The 21,538-nt window shown below is 41.5% G+C and overlaps 1 protein-coding gene across 4 annotated transcripts in view; it reads left to right on the top strand.

The window, feature by feature from the left end:
- GATB (glutamyl-tRNA amidotransferase subunit B) overlaps nt 1-21,538 on the top strand; it is a 209,308-nt gene that overhangs the window by 158,690 nt on the left and 29,080 nt on the right. For all 4 annotated transcript variants that reach the window (XM_073605024.1, XM_073605015.1, XM_073605009.1 and 1 more), the window contains 3 exons: nt 45-234; nt 11,108-11,241; nt 15,827-15,905. In XM_073605024.1, coding sequence (XP_073461125.1) covers nt 45-234; nt 11,108-11,241; nt 15,827-15,905 — 403 coding nt within the window. The remainder of the gene's footprint in view (nt 1-44; nt 235-11,107; nt 11,242-15,826; nt 15,906-21,538) is intronic.

Here is a 21,538-nt window from a genome sequence, read left to right as displayed (position 1 = left end):
GTGTTTTTTTTTGTGTTTCAAATGTTCTTCTGTGTTCTTTAAAGGTTTATGCCAGAACCAAACCTTCCCCCACTGATACTTTATGATACCAAGACATTACCAAATAATGTGGATGCCAATCAAGTTATAAATATAGACTTGATTAAAGAAATGTTGCCAGAACTTCCAAGTGTCACCAGGGAAAGACTTGTTGATGAATATGGGATCTTGCCTGAGCACAGTTTTGTTCTAGTGGTAAGTTTCTTTTGAGCTAGTCAGTGCTCTAAAGATTGTATTAATGTAATAATAACAGACCGATGCTTTGGAATAATTAACAAGGGAGTAAAAGTTTTGCCTGTTTGACACTATGGGGGAGATTAACTAAAACTGATGCACACATAATCTGGTGCAGCAATGCATAGTAACGATCAGCTTCTAACTTCAGCTTGTTCAATTATGCTTTGACAATAAAATCTAGAAGCTGATTGGCTACTATGCACAGCTGCATCAAATTCTGTGTGCACCAATTTTAGTAAATTTCCCCCTATGACCTTTAGTTTTCAAACAAGTAATTGAGGAAGAGAAAATGAGCCTTAAAATTATAGCATTGGTCTCAGAGGTTTTCAAAGGATAAGGTCACTTAAAAAAAATAATGCATGCACATTTTTTGCAGGTTAATAAATGTGCATTTAATACTTTTTTCTTAGGAAGAGCATTGCATCCACGATCAGCAGATCAAGGGTGCAATATCAGGCTGCTGCAGACACTCAGTACAGCTATCTGCCCTATACCTTCCAGACAGTTACTGGAGAGCAGGAAGAGTAATGAACTACAAGGACATGCTCATCTGCCCCCTGGAGGTTCATTGAGAACTACAAGCCGTTCTCTGTGATGGCAGACAGGACTTGTAGTATATTCACAGAACCCCTTCCCATCCGGCCTATTGTAATATGGCAGCTGGGCGGGAGCACTGTTGTTCCGGGCTGCTTTCCACCACAATCTGTCAACCGCCATGTCCATGTGACCGCTGTGACCAATCACAGCATATCATATGACAGTTGTACACAATGAAATGCTTTTGTTACATGCCTTTCATTGTGTACTATTGTGATGAGCTCTGTGATTGGTCACAGTTATAACATGCTGCAGACAGGGCCAATCGCAGCTAATCTGTACCATGTGACTAACTGTGGCCAATCACAGCTAATCACAATAGTAAAAACTGAATGAGTAGTTTTCATTCAGAAAAAATGGTTGCTTATAACTGTAAAATTCAGTTATAATCTTTTAACACAAGGAATGCTTTAATGTTGCCTGTTTTATCTGTTAAATGTTTCCGAATTCTGAATGCTGAGATATTCTCTTAAATTGGTAGTTTTATTCCCTGTACACACGGTTGGACTTTCCGATGGAATATGTGCGTTCAGAGCTTGTTGTCAGAAATTCCGACCGTATGTGGGCTCCATCGGACTTTTTCCATCAGAATTTCCGACACACAAAGTTTGAGAGCAGGCTATAAAATTTTCCGACAACAAAATCCGTTCGTGTAAATTCCGACCGTGTGTGGACAATTCCGAAGCACAAAGTATCATGCATGCTCAGAATAAATTAAGAGACGAAAGCTATTGGCTACTGCCCCGTTTATAGTCCCGTCGTACGTGTTTTACGTCACCGCGATTTTCCGACAACTTTGTGCGACCGTGTGTATGCAAAACAAGTTTGAGCCAACATCCGTCGGAAAAAATCCATGAATTTTGTTGTCGGAATGTCCGATCAATGTCCGATCGTGTGTACAGGGCATAATACAATACTAATATTTAATGTGCTGTGTAATGAACTGGCTCTGGGGCAAACATACCTGACATAAAAAGTACTCTTTTTTTTTTTTTTTTTTTTAATAAATATACGGGGTACATGTTAACCCCCTTAATCTGCCTATGTTCACATATGGAATAGCATGAACTAGGCTTTTAACTGCTTTGCCACATATGTGCATACCTTTATTTGGGGGATTTGTTCCCAGTCACATGATCACTGCGATGACCAATCGCAGTAATCACTAGTAATAAAAGCCGCCTCTGTATCTTTCCCCTCCGTGTGGAAAGATACATAGAGGGGAATTTATCCAAAACTAGATCAGACATAATCCAGAGCAGCTGTGCATGGCAACCAATCACCTTCTTTCATTTTCAAAGCTTAAATTAGAGCTAAAAGCAAAACTTTATTTTTCATTTTGGATCACATAATGTTTATTTTTTGCCATCTACATCCTATTGGGGAGATTTCCCTTCACATCCTGTCCCATAGCCAAAACAGAAAGTAAGAGAAAATCCTTCATTGTCACCACGGTCAGTAGAACTAGGGTTTCTGTTGGAAGATGTCCCCACTATTCCTGTTCTGAGGACAACACAAAATTTGGCATTTTCTTTTACTTCACTTTACCTTTGGTGATAACAGTAAGCAGGTCTAATAGTGTGAATCTCCCTAACAAGGGCACAGACAGGTATACATACCTGACAGGTGTTCTAATTATTTTGCACTCTATCCAAAATCAAAAAGAAAGGTTTGCTTTTAGTTATATTTTAGCTAACAAGCTGAAGATATAAGCTGAATGGTTCCATGTTTTAAGAAAAGAAAGTTCACTAGCACACCAGGGTCTCCAAAAATGGGTCCAAAAGTTTAACCAGCGATCACATAACTACAACAGAAAGTGGCGTTTCGGAGCCGCTCAGGACCCCTTCCCAAACACTATTTTTGACTATACACGGTTCGAGCCTGTGGTTGGTTCAGCACTCATTTATAAACCACCATTTCTACAGGAATGTGTACGTTGGTAATATTACATTGAAAGTTTTGAACTGGTTCCATATTCTGTCTGCTCCATTAAATGGGGTTTGTGGTTCCTAAATGGGGTTCCCTCAGAACAGAGACCAGTCACTAGTGGGTTACCACAATGCTCTGTACTGAGTCCTGTTTTATTTAACCTATATGTAAGTGAAATAACTAAAGGTTTGTTGGGCAAGGTATGTCTTTTTGCTGATGACACAAAGGTGTGTAATAGGGTTGATAACCTTGCAGGTGTCTGTAACATGGAACATGATTTGGCACTGCTGGAAGATTGGTCAAAGCAATGGAAACTGCAGTTCAATATTTCTGAATGTAAAATAATGCACCTAGGGAAAAAGAATCCCCTTAGAGAGTACAACATTGGGGGTACAGTGTTAGCCAGCACTAGAGAGGAAAAAGATTTGGGGGTGCTTATTCCAGATGATTTCAAAATAAGCAAACAAAGGGACCAGGCAGAGGGAAAAGTGAATAGAATGCTAGGATGCATCCCTAGAGGGATCACCAGCAGGAGGAAGAAGGTCTCGATTCCCCTATATACATTTTTAGTGAGACCTCATTTAGAATACTGTGTCCAGTTCTGGAGACCTCACTTACAGAAAGATATTGATAATGTAGAAAAAGTTCAGAGACGAGTAACAAAAATGGCGAAAGGTGTGGGGGATAAAACATATTGAGAGCAACTTCAAAAACGTAATATGTACAGTCTGGAGGAAAGACGGGAAAGGGGAGACACAATTGAAACCTTTAAATACATCAAGGGGGTGCGTAAGGTTCAGGAATGCAATCTTTTCAATATGAAACCAAAATCAAGAATACGGGGACATGACCTCAAACTAACTGGAGGAAAGTTTAAAATGAATCCTAGAAAGTATTATTTTACTGGAAGGGTAGTTGATGAGTGGAATAAACTTCCAACAGAGGTAGTGAGACAGTCAACAGTAAATGGCTTCAAACATGCTTGGGATAAACATAGCTCTATAGTCAGACAACAAGGTTAATGAACCCCCCCCCCCAAAAAAAAAAAAATAACCTAACAAAAAAATAAAAACAAAACAAAAAACAACAAAAATATGTAATGGGCAGACTCGATGGACTATTCCAGTCTTTTTCTGCTGTCACTTTTCTGTTTCTATGTTTTTTAATAAGAAATTAAGGTAACGGCAAAGAGAACATATTACCCTTATTGTATCTCAATAAATGATTGTGATGTACAACTGAAACATAATTTACTGTTGGAATTTGTATGATTTGCAGGTTATACATACCTGTAAGGCCGGGTTCACACTGGTACAACACGACAGTCGTACGACTGTGGATCCGACTTTGCCCTGCGACTTGAAGTCCGACATCCGTCCGACTTTGATCCCGACACTTTGTGTCTGGTATGAATCGCTAGGGGGAACTCCACACTAAATAAAAAAAAAAAAAAATGGCATGGGTTCCCCCTCTGTCTGGCATGGATTTTAAGGGTGATTAAGGGAAACCCCCATGCCGAAAATTGGCATGGGGTCTCCCCAAAATCCATACCAGACCCTTATCTGAGCACACAGCCCGGCAGATCAGGGAAGGGGGTGGGGACGAGCGAGAGCACCCCCCCTCTTGAGCCATACCAGGCCGCATGCCCTCAACATGGGGAGGGGTGGATGATTTGGGGCAGAGGGGGGCTTTGCGCCCCCCACCCCAAAGCACCTTGTCTCCATGTTGATGAGGACAAGGGCCTCTTCCTGATAACCCTGGCTGTTGGTTGTCGGGGTCTGCAGGAGGGGGGCTTATCGCAATCTGGAAGCCCCCTTTAACAGGGGGCCCCCAGATCCCAGCCCCCTCACCCTTCGGGAATGAGTATGGGGTACATTGTACCCCTACGCATTCACCTAAAAGAAAAGTGTCAAAAATAAAATGCAGCACGAAGGTTTTTAAAGTAATTTATTAAGGCAGCCCCGGCGTCACTTCCGATTTCTTGAGGGCATGCCTGTCGGGCTGCTTGCTCGGATAAGGGACCGGTATGGATTTTGGGGGGACCCCATGATGATCTTCGGCGTGGGGGGTTCCCCTTAAAATCCATGCCAGACCGAAGGGCCTGGTATGGTCTTGGAGGGGGAACCTATGCCTTTTTTTTTTTTTTTTCATTTGACGTGGCGTTCCCCTTCAAGATCATCAGAGCACAAGTCGCATGCCAAAGTCGGATCAGTTAAGACCACAATCCGACTTTGATCTGTCTTCAGTGATATTCAATGGGCTGAAGTAGGATCAAAGTCGGACCAAAGTAGTGCAGGGAGCATTTTCAAAGTCGGACCGACTTGTGTCGGACCAGTTAAGATGGCTGTCATAGGGAAACATTGATTTTCACACGTCATGTGACATGAGCTCCCAATGTTGGAAAGTTTGTCGTACTAGTGTGAACCCGGCCTCAAGGTCATAAAGTGACTAGAAAGCATGCCCAGTGACTGACACTTAGGTGCAAGAGCAGACACTTTCAGAGCACGTAGGAAGCCCCAAACCCCAAGGTTTTCTAAATTCTGAATCAAGTTGTAGGGTTGTGCTGTGGGCTGTTCCCTCCCTACTCCTGCACTAAGCCCATTGACCAATCACTTGATGGGCAACAGTCAGACAAACATGGGGGAAAGAGCTTTAACCAGGTTTGGTTGAAATTTGTGCCTAGGTTTAAGGGGGCTGGGGGTTGTACAGGGGCAATTTGGAACAAACCTTCAGACAAATGGAGATTTCGGGGGGAGGGTTACCCAAATTACAGTGTGGTCAATTTTGCTCTGCTGCAGGTGTGCTTTAACAACTGGCCCTGCATTACAGTTGTGTTTTCAGTTTTACTCTTTCATTTATGATATTACCATTGGCATAATCATGTCATATACTAGTCCACTTTTGTTGTTTTACATTAATTATTCTTATTGATCCCTTTGTTTTTTTTCCATTTATGTATCTTATCCTTTACACATTAGTTTAACTGCTTGCTGCCCGCCCACTGTCAAGTGACAGCGGAGCGGTGCAGCTCTCGTTCGCTAGGACACGCCGCAACCCCGATCTCTGTAAAGAGCCGCGTCCGCGGCTCTTTAACCATGTGATCGGCTGTGTCCAATCACAGCCAGTCACATGTAAACAAGGAAGTGCCAGTAATCGGCTCTCCTCACCTTACACTGACAGTGTGTGAGGAGAGGAGAGCCAATCAGCGGCATCTCCTCACAGGGGGATATGTAGAAATGTAATCAGGGCACTGATCATCAGTGCCCTGATTACAATAAAGAAAAAAGTGTCAGTGCCGACTATTGCCCACCAATGCCAGCTATCAGTGCCCACCAGTGGCAGCAATCAGTGCCCACCACTGCCCACAAGTGCCACCAATCAGTGCCCATTAGTGATGCCAGTCAGTGCTGGCAATCAATGCCACCTATCAGTGCTGCCCATCAATGCCCATCACTGCTGCCAATCAATACCCATCAGTGTCGCCCATCTGTGCCACCCATCAATTCCCATCAGTACCGCCTATCTGTGCCGCCTATCAGTGCCCATCAGTGCCACCTATTAGTGCCTACCAGTGCCACCTAACAGTGCCCATCAGTGCCGCCTATCAGTGTTCATCAGTGCCACATATCAGTGCCCATAAGTGCGACATAATAGTGCCTACTCATCAGTGCCACCTAATCAGTGCCGCCTCATCAATGCCCACCAGTTCAGCCTATCAGAGCCGCCTCATCAGCACACATCAGTGAAGGTGAAAAATTACTTCGTTACAAAATTTACTGACAGAAAAAAAGTAAAAAAACTTTTTTTTTTCAAAATGTTTGGTCTTTTTTTTTTGTAAACAATTTGTTTGGGTACAGTGTAGCACGACCGCACAATTGTCATTCAAAGTGCGACAGCGCTGAAAGCTGAAAATGGCCTGGGCTGGAAGGGGGATAGGCAAGTGGTTAAACATAAAAACTACTAAACTCTCCTTAGCCGCAAAAATGCATATATGTTGCCTGTTGCTATAACAACCTGTTGTCAGTTATTGTTTGAAGAGTGGACTAAGAAACTGTTGATGCATGCAATAATGGTCCAGAAGAGGCGTATTTACAACTAAATCACATATTGAAAGCTTTGCTGCCTGGAAACTATAAAGTTCTTGTAGACATCCTGCAGTTGTTATTACCAGTGCTAATTAAATGTATTTTTTACTATTTTCATTTTCTTGAGATGCTTCTTTGCATAACTGAAAATGGCAGGCGTATTGCTAAATAAAAATATAATTGCTAAATATTGCTAAATATAAAATATTTCTGTCACTTAAAAACCTGGCTGAACTAGCCAGGTTCTGCCCTCCCCCTGTAAACTGACCACGGTATATCATGGCTGCTGAGCCCTGTCACCATGGTCAGTTTACGTGCCTCCATCATCCGCAGCCCTGCTCTGTCCTCTCTCCCCCATCATCTCCCCTTCATGCCTGTCAGCTCATGTGTGATCCGTGCCCTCCCCGCCCCTCCCCTGCTGCTGCCATACTATGCCTAATAACATTCATTACTAACTAGTATTCCCTCTGTTATATCAGTTTAAATTGTTCAGTGCTGTTGTATTTTAAAAATGATGTGATGCACCTTACTGAAGACAGCCGCTGAGCGGTCACGTGACCGCCCGAGGCTCTCCTCCTGGTGACATCGGAGGGAACCCTCAGCCCCTCCCTCTATAATCATTGGAGTGGGGCAGGAGAGCTCCATGACAATGACGCTGAAAAATAAGGTATTGCACTGCATCATTTTTAAAAAACAATGGCACTGAACAATTTAACCTGATATAACTAGTTAGTAATGAAGGTGACTTTACAACCACTTTAAATGTTATTGATTGATATGGGTTATAGGTCTTTCCATGTAAATTTTGCTTTGTGCACTGTTTTTGAAAAAGGCTTATTCACATTTGAGCAGTGACTGGCTTTTTCCACACAGAATGCCAGTGACACCTAGGGCACATAGAAAATAATTGTTTTTATGTGCCAGTTCTCACTGCAATGCAAACTGGAGGTGCAGTGCAATAAAAATGGCCAACTTGATGTGCTTGTATGGATGACATATCTATGTCATTTTTGTTGATCAACCAAAAGCAGTTTACTTCAATGCAGTTTTGAGGACAGGCAGACTCACATCTTGTTTATCTTTGTGCTAAATCTGTATGTCTGTCACAACCCTTCATTTTCAAAGTTACTTGTATAGGCAGTGGAAATGGGATTTCTCTGTAAACCTTCTGATAAACAGGCCTCAATGCAGAACAGAACTGTGACAAATTTAACTAATGACATGCACTATATTACCAAAAGTATTGGGACACCTTCCATTACATGAACTTTAATGGCATCCCAGTCTTGGTCCGTAGGGTTCAATATTGAGTTTGCCTGCCCTTTGCAGCTATAACAGCTTCAACTCTTCTGGGAAGGCTGTCCACATTGTTTAGGATTGTGTCTATGGGAATATTTGACCATTCTTCCAGAAGCGCATTTGTGAGGTCAGGCACTGATGTGTACGAGAAGGCCTGACTCGCAGTCTCCACTCTAATTCATCCCAAAGGTGTTCTCTCTGGTTGAGGTCAGGACTCTGTGCAGGCCAGTCAAGTTCCTCCACCCCAAACTTGCTCATCCATGTCTTTATCGACCTTGCTTTGTGCACTGGTCCAAATCATTTGGTGGGGGTGGGGGGGGGGATTATGGTATGGGGTTGTTTTTCGGGGTTGGGCTTGGTCCCTTAGTTCTAGTGAAGAGAACTCTTAAGGCATCAACATACCATGACATTTTGGACAATTTCATGCTCCCAACTTTGTGGAAACAGTTTGGGGATGGCCACTTCCTGTTCCAATATGACCAGTGCACAAACAAGGTCCATAAAGACATGGATGAGGGAGTTTGGAGTGGAGGAACTTGACTGGCTTGCACAGAGTCCTGACTTCAACCCGATAAAACACCTTTTGCATGAATTATGCCCTGTACACACGGTCGGACATTGATCGGACATTCCGACAACAAAATCCATGGATTTTTTCCATGTCAACAGACAATCCCCTGCCAAAAATCGTACCATGTGTACGAGGCTTAAGTGTGTAACGTACTTTAGTGCCTCACCTTCATTTAGCCGCAAGCTGCAACACTACTCAAAAACGTTGGTGCTTTGGCCACGACTGGATGTTTTGGGAGGTCAATTCAGGTGTCTACACTTCCTGCACACAGCATTATGCCCCTCTTCCTTTGTGACAGAGATTCTTTACGTTGTACCTAAACCACCAGCCCTCAAGTGTGGTGTCTGCATTTGTTTTATTTCAGGCTTTTTTTTTTCTTTGTTTTCACCTTGTAATCCTACAAATAACACACTTCTTGTCCCAGGGTGGCTACACTCACTACTTCACTGTATCTGTGGAGAAAGACATGTTTGCCTCCCAGGCTGCATGCCTGATTTGCACAACAAACGTGTCTTCCTTTTTCTGTATTCATTACATGGGGAGCAGGGAAATTTGTGGTTTACGGAAAATAACTTGGAAGGAAGATATTTTATTGATTGAGATCAGTTCAAAGACAATTATAAGGGCACTAAAAAGGTTGACGGGTATTTTTGTACTTGCTAAAAATGTTCTTGGCCTGAAAAATGAACATAATGCAGCAATTACATCTAAGGTCTATTAGGCTGCAGTATATTACATTTTTGTTGTTGGATTTAGATAGCTTTTTAATGTTGTTTATAAGTTACAATTCCATGTCCTTTTTTTTTCATGTACCCTCTCTGGGTTACTACTGTTAAACGTTTGCTAATTTCCTCTTTGCATCTTGGAAGTTAAGGTATTTATTTAGGGGATTGAAACAGATCTCTTTGCCAGCCCAAGAAGAAAATGGAAATCAAGTTTCAGTTTATTCATACCCCTATTATAATTCCCCTCATTGATTCTGTTTTCTAATAAACCCTGGGCACAAACTGTTCCCAGTAAACAGTGGTATGTGATAGAGATGATGTAAAGTGCTGTATAGATGTTTACATTCAAGCACAGACACCACGATTTTAAGTTTTGTACCACCAACTGTCTCTTGTATCGTGTATGGTCTTGGCTAAAATAGATTCTTGTCTGTAATGGCATGCCTGTGATCTTCTAAATTGGTTTTCACTTTGTAGTTATCAGACTGCAGAAATCCTGGCAGATACTAAAATATGTCATCTTACCAAAGACAAACTGGGAGAGTCCGCACAAAACAAATATAACCTCCCAATGAATCTTCACTTTTCATGTTTTTTTTGTTTTTTCTTTTTCATCCTGTTACTGCTTTGAAGTTCCCTGAAATTTCCAATGTTTAAAACCTCTTTCTCTCTACAAAGTTTTGTAAAACAAAAAAACAAAAAACATTTATATATTGGTACATTGTTGATCTGAAATTGCAAAATGTGTTCAGCTCTAGGCCTCTAAATGCTAATCTGTTCAAAAAAAGTAGAATGACCCCCCCCCCCCCCCGTACCCCCTGTATTTCTGATGTCTAATGGCATTTTAGAAGAAAAGAACTGGTTAATGTTCCCTGTGGCAGAAAGTTCACCACTGAAACAGCTGTAGGTTCTCTTGCTAAGTGAGTGGTCTCAATAAGATTCAAATAAGGGAACACTTTACATTGTGAAACCTGTGAAAAGTTAACAGTAGTTTCCTTAAAACTGAACTGTAGATAAGCATCTGAAACATGTTTGGGAATCGTTTGACCTGCCAAAGTATTGTAATTCTGTCTGAGCATTTTAGCCTGGGCTTCTCCTATGGGTCACAGGAGTGCAATTTGTTTTGCAGTCCTGTGACCAGTTTCCAGAACAGAGTGGTCTGAAGTTCGCTCAGACGCTGACATCACCAGTATCATCCCGACTTAGGAAGTGTGGCTCCACTAGCTGCCTGGACTGATGGCAGTCTCATCATCTCAGCGAGACGCTGAGCCACTGAGACAGCAGCTGTTCGCCCCTCCACAGCACAGCGCTCCAGTGAGCGTGGAGGAGGAGAGCTACTGACTGACAGGCAGCAGCTCTCCACTTGGTGTGAGAACTGAACCATCGGCAATGTTCGATGGGTTGGTTCTCAGTGCTGAGGTGGCGGGGAACAGAGGCAGCATTGGTCTGATGCTGCATCCATCTAGGTAAGTATGTTTAGGCAAAAAAAAAAAAAAACATGCTTCTCTTTTAAATTTAGTGATAAAAGGCTATAAAACTGTGATGCATTTCAACAACCTTTATAAACTGATTGTTTTGTATATAAAAATGTTTCCATTTCTCTCCTGCATGCTACTTTTCTTTAGAATGAAGATGGACTCAAAGATTATTTTGAAACTGTGGTCAGAATGACCAGAGTTGACCCAAAGAAGATAATTGGATGGGTAATTAAGGATTTGCTTGGCTACCTTCGGCAGGAAAATCTCACTATCAAACAAAGGTGAGATTTGTTTACAAGGTACCTGTAAGTCATTTCTGAAGCTGCTACAGGGTTTAGGAAATAATCCTCCTGCCAAAAAAACGTTAATCTTTCAGTGCAGGCATAAATATATAGTAAAACATATTACTATATTACATGCATAGCAGCGAGATAACCTGAAACAGCTGGACAAGAGCAATAAAAAAGGGTCTAGTCGGGGACCTACAAGAATGTTAAAGTTTGTGTTTTTAGTTCTATTTTTATACATTTATAGCATACTGGTAACCACAGCTACTTCATATTTATAAAACATGTGAAGGTTGTCACTTGGGGTGTATAGGTAAGCGGTGGAGCATGTTTTCAAGAATTCCTCCATCATTACCAGTGCCTGTATTACCACTTTGCAGCTATACAACTTGGCAGGATCCAGTACTTGAACAGAACCTGAAGCCAATAACAGATAAAGAATTAATATATTTTGTGAATAAAGTGGTTGTAAATCCTTGAATATACCCACTGATGTAAATAGACTCAGGTGATACACAGGTGAAACAAATCCTCCTACATAAGTTGTACCTGTTTATCTGAAACCGTATCTCCAGTATAACTTCTATAGCAGATTAAGGCTATTTCTGAGCTTCAGGAGGCAGGGGGCTGGAATAGTGAAGGGAGTGGTCACAACTCTTATAGGGAAACAATCACAGCTAAGGTTGTCAGTAACCTGCTGTGTGCTCAACTGGAGGGCATTCTCCCAGGATTGCTTGGTGCCAGGGTAAATGATCTGAAGTGACCCATACAGATAACAGATGGAGGAGAGAGAAGCTAGAAATCACACAAGGTGCTCTGGATTAAGACAAGTACACACTATAGAAGGATATGCTTGGTTCATTTTTCACACAAAACACACAATCACTTCCACTGCTCAGAAACTCATCAAAGTCCAAATATACAGCAGACCATAGGTGCAAAAGATGACATCTGTCGTGAATGCTCAACCGATGCAGCCCTCCTCAGATCGGGGAACCCAACGAAACTATAAAAAAAACACACACAATGCCACCGATTGTTAGGCTACGCGATTCCTGCACTGGTTTTCATCTCATGGTGTTATGCTTTTATATCCTTTACTTTTGTGAGTACCCATTTTTGTTATTTCTGTTAACCACTTCAGCCCCGGAAGGTTTTACCCCCTTCATGACCAGGCCATTTTTTGCGATACGGCACTGTGTTACTTTAACTGACAATTGCGCGGTCGTGCGATGCTGTACCCAAAAAAAATTGGTGTACTTTTTTTTTTCCCACAAATAGTGCTTTCTTTTGGTGGTATTTGATCACATCTGCGTTTTTTATTTTCTGCTCTATAAACCAAAAAAGTGCAACAATTTAAAAAAAAAAAACAAAACAATATTTTTTACTTTTTTTGCTATACAACATACCCAGTAAAAAAAATGTAAAAAATCGAATTTCTTCATCAGTTTAGGCCAATATGTATTCAGCTACATATTTTTGGTAAAAAAAATCCCAATAAGTGTATATTGATTGGTTTGCGAAAAAGTTCTTTATTTTTTTTTTTTACTAGTAATGGCGGGGATTAGCAATTTTTAGCGGGACTGCGACATTGCGGCGGACAAATCAGACACCTGACTGACATTTTTGACACTTTTTTGGGGACCAGTGACATTAATACAGCGATCAGTGCTAAAAAATATGCACTGTTACTGTACTAATGACACTGGCAGGGAAGGGGTTAACTGTGTCTCTAGGGAGTGCTTGTTAACTGTGTGGGGGATGGTTTGACTCAGCAAAGATAGAGATCCGTGTTCCTGCTTAGCAGGAATACAAGATCTCTCTATTTCCCTCTGACAGAACGGCGATCTGCCTTGTTTACATAGGCAGATCGCCATTCTGCCTCTTCTGGGAACAATCGTGGATGGCTGATTTCCCCCCCTCTGGCCAATCGGCACGTGTGCCCCCCAGAGCTACTGCACTGAACGAGATACAGGTACGTCCTTTCGCGCAGCTGGGCCACCTTGCCACAGTAAATGTGCGAAAGGCGGCCCAGAACCGGTTAATGTGCTAGGCGCTTGCGCCCTCCTGTGTGTTTTTTTTATTTGTTCAGTTTTCATTTGAGGTTTGCAACCATTTTAAAGTGGTTGTAAAGCCTTAAAGTGGATGTAAACCCAATGTCATTCTTTCTAAACTACTGCCATAGGGGTTATCTATAAGGTTATACATCCCTCCTGCATGTATCTTTACCTGTCAAATGTCTCCCCTCTCTCTGTTATTAGACCCGAAAACTGCATATTCTGTGGGTGGGTCTGTTGTCTGGAGCTCGGTGGGTGGAGTCGTGATGTCAGTAGACTCCTCGCCCACCTCTACACTCTCCTGTGTATTTCTAACACTGAACTTCTGCTATGATCTCTAACATCCAGTGAAAAGACAGGAAAGTAACCACATGACTTCGGCATGCCAAATCATGCTGAGGTGTGGAACAGCCAATCCTTGCAGAGCTGCTGAAGAAAGGAGTGGGGGAGGGAATTAAAAAATAATGCATGTCTTAGGCTGTCACTCACAGCAAGGGGGAGGATTTGACAAAGTTTTTCTCAGTTTGTCAAGAATTCTCTCACTGAACAATAAAAGAGGATTGCTCAGAGATGGTTTAACTCTGTGTGGCAAGACTGGGCTCAAATGATAGGAAATCTTATACTCTACAGTATGATATATATTTAAAAAAAAAAAAATCCGGGTTTACATCCACTTTTAAGTAGATTTAAACCCAGTATAATCTAATGGCACAGTATTAATGTATATATACATGCAAGCCTCCTGCATGTATCCATACCCTGCAAATGTCACCCTCTTCAGCAGTAGGAGCACCGCAAAACTCTGGAATCAGTGAATGGGTCTCTTTGCTGGCTCTCGTGATGTCACATGATTCCCCACCCACGTCTACACTCTCCTACTCTTTAGTCACGCTGATCCTGCCCCATGATGAGTAACATCAAGTCAAAAATCAGGAAAGGCACCACATGACTTCAGCATGCACCAATCATGCTGAGGTGTGAAGCAGCCTATCCAGGGAGAGCTGGAGAACAAAGGCGGGGGCATGTGAAGCTGGAATCGTAACACACACACACGGCTCTCTGCTCGTTCATGAGACAAAGAAATCAGATGTCAGCCACAGCAGTGGGGGAAGTGTGTCATTTTTTATCTCAGTAAAAAAAGACAAGAGGATTGCTCAGAGCTTGATTAACTCTGCATGGCAAGACTGGGCACAGATGACTTGACATCCTCTACTCTACCAGGTAGACGTCTTCATGAAGAAAATTTCAGGTTTACATCCACGTTAAGGTTTTTCACCTTAATGCATAGAAAACCTTCTGTACTGCAGCCCCCCCTACAGACTCCTCACTCTTTCTCACCTGAGCCCGGTCCAGCGATGTGCATGAGCGCAGCGGCTCCAGCTATCTCTCTCCATTGGACAGCCATTGGCTCCTGCTGCTGTCAATCAAAAGCTGTGGCGCAGGGGCGGGGCCAAGTCCCGCTGTCTGTGTCAGTGGCTTTCCATGGGGGCACCCGATGAAGAGAAGGGGTCTAGAGCGCCGGCAGGGGAGCACAGAAGAAGAGGATTAAGGCTGCTTTGTGCAAAAACATTGCACAGAGCAGGTAAGTATAGGCATGTTTGTTATTAAAAAAACAAACAAAAAAATTAACTTTTACAATCACTTTCAATGTTTCAGTAGATGTCATGGTCTAAAGGTTTAGTTGGGTCTTGATTTATGAATGATCATGATGAGTTCCCCACACAGTGGTATCTCTATAGTACTGTGTAGTAACCATATATATTATATTTGCAAATGTACAGTACATAACTACTATATTACTGTTTATTAATATGTAAAGATGTGTTTTTACACTAAAGGAAGTTTGATATGGAGGCATGATCCAACTGCCTTTGGAGCGTCTGTTGCACAGCACCCACATCAATAACAGTTACTTTGTTCAGCCAAGAGTTTGTGTTTGTAGTAGAGGACAGAGCAGAAAAGCTGCACTGGAAGATGCTGCCAATGCAAATTATCTTGGAGGGAAAATATGTGATCAGACCATTCGGAAAACTGTGGTTATAGTCCCCCTTCTCCAAAGTAATTGGCCAGCAGGCATCCCTCTTACCGAGGGTCACTGGAACCGAATAAAGTATCTGCCATGCCATGCTATGGTCAACTTTAGGAACAGATTTAAATTGGATCTTGTTGGCTAGGAAGGTTTGTTCTGAGGAAATTTGTGTAATGTACCTCTTGATCAGTGTAGCTTTGAGTTGCCGTTTAAAAAAGAGTGGTTGATTGAACTTGCACTGTGTACAGTGTTGTTTTTGCCACATAAAAGCACAATATTGTGTAAGTGTGCCTTTATCATGTGCCACCATGCTTTTTGCAGCATTTTTTTTTTTTGTTCAGGAACTCAAAGCAGACACGCTAAAAACCTTTATCTTTGCATATTTACGAATAAGTCTTGTATTTTGCTGGAAATTACATTGGAATTTAGTAATGCAAAAGGATTTTTTTGAAAGACTTGTAAATTATCGTTTTCTTTTTTTTCCTGTTCCTAGTATGATAACACCCGCCTCGTTGGCAGAACTTGTGACACTGCTGGAGAACAGAGTAATTTCTTCATCAGCGGCCCAACAGGTACATAAGGACTTTAATTATGTTTATTACCTCAAGCACTTTTATTATTTTCTTTATTTTTAGCATTCTCAGTATTATATGTACTGGCTGACAAGTTTAATTTGCGTACTAATTGGATGCAAACACTTTTGTTGTAACTCTATATTACTTGGCACATTGGTGTTATATTTTTGGTGGTCTAGCGTGGTACAGTCTTGTTTGAGTTACGCTACAGACTTTGCCCCAGATATCTCCCAGCATCTCTAATTTCCTGATATTTTCTAGTTAGGCACATTTCAACCTTTAGTTCGGGTGTCCCTTTTTTTCATGAACAAGCAGATCGCTTCCACATACTCTGTAATCTGTCATTAGAGGTAGTTCTTATGTAGTGTGATGATAGGGAATCCCATCCTAGAAATTGTTCCCATTTCTTGTGCTGCAGTTTCTTCGGTTTGGGTTCACAAAACACCTAACCCTTGGTCATGACCGGTTCTGGTTAGGGCTTGCATATCCTATTCCTAGCATCCTGGCTTTTGCACTCTTTGTACACTCCCTTTTGCAAGAAGTGGCTCCTCTTCATTGCCATTGGACTTTGTGTCCTTCTGAGGCCTTCCTCAGGTGTTCTTGCTCACGCAGAGCCCTTCTTTCATGCTCAAAGGCGTTACTCACTTTAAGGTCTTCTGTAAGAACATAACCTTTTTCTTTTACAAAAAACAAAAAAATGCAGCGCCGTGTGATACCGAACCTTACAAATGCATGAATAGTGCCATAAACGATGAAAATCCATATTGCTAAAAAATGTAACTATGAATATAAAAAAAATATTTTTTTGTGTAACAAGCAAGCTCACAGTGAAAAAAAAGAGAGAGTTTTTTTCCTCCCAATTTACATCAATCCACAGAAACAAAAGTGCAAATTGGGGTATTATACGTATTCATTTCCAAAATGTGACTCTAGTGATGATAATCCTGATCAGAAGAGGGTGACTTCACACACATGCTCCCCAAAGTCTGAATCTGCTCACCTCCAACAGTGTGACCGCACACTTAAGTTTGGTCCACATAAGCAGTTGAACCATTCCTGGGCTCTAAGTGAAACTGGCTCAGCAGGATCCCACAGGAAAATCCAGAGAAGTTGTCCTCAAATTAAAACAAGAAAGAGGCTGGATAGTGCATTATCGCTAGTTCAAACATTTATTTAGAAAACATAACATCAGGGTACTCACATATTTTAGGTGCTTCCAGCGCACCAAACTATAAAAGCATTAAGCATAGGATTCCTCTCCAAACGTGTGAGTACCCTGATGTTATGTTTTCTAAATACATTTTTAATACATTCTTTCTTGTCTTAAATTGAGGAGAACTTCTCTGGATTTTCCTGTGGGATCCTGCTGAGCCAGTTTCACTTAGAGCCCAGGAGTGGTTCAACTGCTTATGTGGAACAAATTTAAAGTGGAGTTCCACCCACTTTTACAACTCTTCAGCATCCCTCACTAAACTGTGCACTGTAAATGAATTGGATATTTTTTTATTTTTTTCCCCAGCACCTACTGTATATCTGCTGTATTCATTTTTTACTTCCTCCTCCCTGGCCGCGGCCCATCGCATCATTTCCTGTTTGCAATGCCTTCTGGGAAGGGGCGGCAACTTCCTCTGACACTGCCGTTGCTATGGAAACCTGACCTGAAACCTATTACACTGCTTGTGCTGCACTGAGCATGTGCGAGATCTGCAAGGGTGAGATCCAGGAAGAAATACAGTCTGGCTTCAGATGCCCACACTTAAGATGGCCACAGCCTGCTGTAAGTTTATAAAATAATAAACTACTGCTATAAACTAACAAAACAGACCTTAGTTTACAGACTAACTTTACTAGAATACATTAAGCTTGTGTATTATAGGGGTATTTTTATTTAAAAAATATAATTTCGGCCCAAACACCACTTTAAGTGTGTGGTCACACTGTTGGAGGAGAGCATATTCACACGGGGGGGGGGGAGGGGAGCACGTGTGTTAAGTCACCCTCTTCTGATCAGGATTATCATCACTAGAGTCACCTTTTGGACATTAATACGTATAATACCCCAATTGCACTTTTGTCTCTGTGGATTGATGTAAAGTGGGAGAAAAATCTTTTTTTTTCACTGTGAGCTTGCTTGTTACACAAAAAATAGTTTTTTATATTCATAGTTACATTTTTTAGCAATATTGATTTCTGTATAGAAGTCAATGCAAGTCGCCTGAAGTCGCCCCAAAAGTAGTACAGGAACCTTTCGGAGCGACTTGAGAAGCTCCCATTAGAACGGTTCCATAGTACAGAACGGGATGCGACTTGTCAGGCAGCTAAGTTGCCTGACAAGTCGCCCCTGTGTGAACCGGGGCTAATGGATTGTGATCAATGCTTAGCAGCTGTGAATTTGCACTTTGTTTCACAGGAATTGTTATACCACACCTGACGCTAGGTTGTAACCGCAGGTTACTTTATACCTGACTCTGATTGTAGTCTCAGGTTGCTCTAGAGTAGCTTGCAAGATTTATATATTTTTCTATTGTTAACCTTTTTCTTTTAGTTAACCCTAACGGCTGTAGTTCTGCCTTGGATCTGTCTGTGTTCTTCCTGGGGGGGGGGGCTCTTTTTCTTATGTTACATTGAAAAGAGTATGATGGAAGCCAGGCATTGCTTCCCTGGGATTCTTAATATCACCCTCTGTGGAAATGTCTTTCCCCCTCCATCCATAGCCTTCTAAACAAAAAACCTGTCATAAGAGAAATCTGTGAACTGCTATTGTCCAACTTCTGAAAATGCTAGTTGCCTTGAAGTTATGCTCTCTTCCTGGCTGTAATAATGCCAGGAAGAAGTATGCAGATCAGAAAAAGTCAGAAGCCCTTAGCCACATTCTTGTTCTGGGTCAGTAACTCAATGTTTAAATGTCAGTGTGGGACCCAGACAGTTCCCCATGCGCTACCTTAAAGGCATGTCAAACACTTACGATAGACTGTAATTATGACTGCCTGTCATGTATTTCCTTGCCACCTGACCCCTCTTTCGTTCCTCATGGGGTGGTCCTTTCATGCAATTCATCCCTCTTCCATCCAACTTTGTGGTTATTTTGCCTTTCTTCACAGGGCTTCTGTCCTCAGTGAACATGAACCCATTTTCCCAGACATGTTGGAGTTGTTGGGTTCTTTACATTTAGTATTGGTCCTTCTCGGGGGTTGCAGGACCACCACCATTTATTCTGCTCACGTTTTCAAAATAGTTCTCTGACAAGTAGCTGTAGGAACATTTGATGATCCCTGCTTCAACTACAAGGTGTTTCTGCTGCTGTGTTCTGTTGAGACTTTTTCTGCAGTTTTTGCTGCTTTGTTGTTAGTCAGGTAAAGTAATACACACTGTATATTTTATCATAATGATTTTGCTTATGCATCTGTCAGTTTTATTAGTTTTGTACTGTAAAAACAAAACAACAGTATGAGCCTGGCAAATATGCATGTGCAAATACAGATATAAATCTTTACACGCTGCTCTGGAATCTGCCACCTCCAGCCTCTGTACAAGAAAAATAAAAAAAAGAACTCATAGACAGACTCGCCTTTAATCCTCTGTTCAATGGACCTCTGCCATACTTCCAATGTGTAATACTAAAAATCTGCACTAATGTATATTGACCTCTGACTCTTGAATGACAAACATTTTCCAGCACATTGATATACTTATTTAACTGGTGCTATAAAGCTGTGTTGATGCATTTTTTCCTAATCTTGTGTACAGTTAGGTACATCCAGACAGGGTTTGATTTACTGTAATGTGTACCTTTTTATGTCGCTTTTAAACTAGGAATTTTATTTAATCCAGTTACTAAGAATATTCTGCTGTACATGCCAATATCTCTGCCACCACATAAATATTTGGTACCCTGATAACTAACACTGATGCCACACTCCTAAATTTCACCTTGTAAAGTAAATTAGATATTGCTGCAGATTTTCTGTTTTTGAAGTAAGATGTTAATTTACCGCTGGCGACATTCAGATTCTTTGTGCATTTAAGAACATCTGTAGCTGAGAAATAACCAGCAAATAAAACTGTGATTGTAGATTATAATCTACTTTATGAAAATCTCTACTCATTGTGTCTGCCAGTGGGATGTGACACATTAAATTGGATCTTCTCAGCTTGGCTGTGTCTTAGAAAAATCACAATTTGCTGTTTTGCTCTACAAATTCCTGCAAACCTTTTTTTTTTATTTTGTTTAAACCCGTCTATCCCGATTAGTTTTTTTCTATTTAGAAATATTTAACAATGAAATGTTTCTTTGAAGCTCCTTTGCAGTTTTGCTATGATAATCTTTCAGGATGTACCGTGTTTATCGGCGTATAACACGCACCCCAATTTAAGAGGGAAATTTCAGGGAAAAAAAGTTTTTTGTGTGCCCATCTGCATCCTGTTGTGTGCCCACCTGCAGCCTGTTGTGTGCCCACCTGCAGCCTGTTGTGTGCCCACCTGCAGCCTGTTGTGTGCCCACCTGCAGCCTGTTGTGTGCCCACCTGCAGCCTGTTGTGTGCCCACCTGCAGCCTGTTGTGTGCCCACCTGCAGCCTGTTGTGAGCCCACCTGCAGCCTGTTCTGCGCCCATCTGCTACCTCAATGCAGCTCACCATATCTAGGATGAAATCACCGAGCCGTCATCTGTTTCCTCGTTCTCAGTCGGCAGTCACATACACAGTCCCACCTCCGCCATCAGCATTGGACCGGCTCCTGTGAAAAACAGATACTGGTCCACTGCCGGTGGCAGAGGTGGGACTGTGTGTCGAAGAGCAGAGTGAAGAGAAGATGACAGCTCGGTGATTTCTGGCGGCACTCGTCCCCCTCCTTCCCCTCTGAGGTACAATGTCGGCGTATAACACGCAACCGCGATTTTCCCCCTATTTTCAGGGGGAAAAAAGTGCGTGTTATACGCCGTTGAATACTGTAATTTTAACTTTGAAATGCTGCATTTATTTGGACTTGGAGGCATTAGTAGTAAAATCTGTATATATCCCTCCAAACAATAAACCTGTCAAAAGTAAAATCTGTTGGTTGCCATTGACCGCCTTCTGAAAATGCTAGTTCCCTCAAATTTATGCTGTCTTCCTTGGCTCCAAGATACATCTGTACCAACATTAGCAATCCTATTTATATATTTATTTTTCAACACAACATTTTTGGAAAAAATACACTTTAATTAAATCACATATATATATATATATATATATATATATATATATATATATATATATATATATATGTAATCCCCAATTGTTTGGTAAAATATAAAAGATCATTTTAAACTAAGTAAAGAGATACCAAACCTGTCACGCTTTAAAACTGCGTACGCCTGCTGATATATATCATAGCGGACAAAATGCTAGGGGAGATCAGCGAACACTCCAACAGCCACAGCCGCCACATTGCTTTCATTAGAAAGCCACCAGTTGGGTTTGAAATTTACACACACAGGAGTGTGTGTATATCCTCCTGTTGCCACCGCAATGACAGGGTATTTTCTCATTTGTTGTCAAATTGGGATAATACCTCCTTTAGATTTGTTATAAGTTCTCATTCACATATCAATATTTTTAAAAAGTGCAGCTTACTTTAAAAAAAAAATGTTTC

This window comes from Aquarana catesbeiana, linkage group LG01, assembly GCF_042186555.1.
Source record: "Aquarana catesbeiana isolate 2022-GZ linkage group LG01, ASM4218655v1, whole genome shotgun sequence".
NCBI lineage: Eukaryota > Metazoa > Chordata > Amphibia > Anura > Ranidae > Aquarana > Aquarana catesbeiana.
The sequence above is the reverse complement of the archived record's forward strand: the minus strand, read 5'-3'. Positions and strand labels throughout refer to the sequence as shown.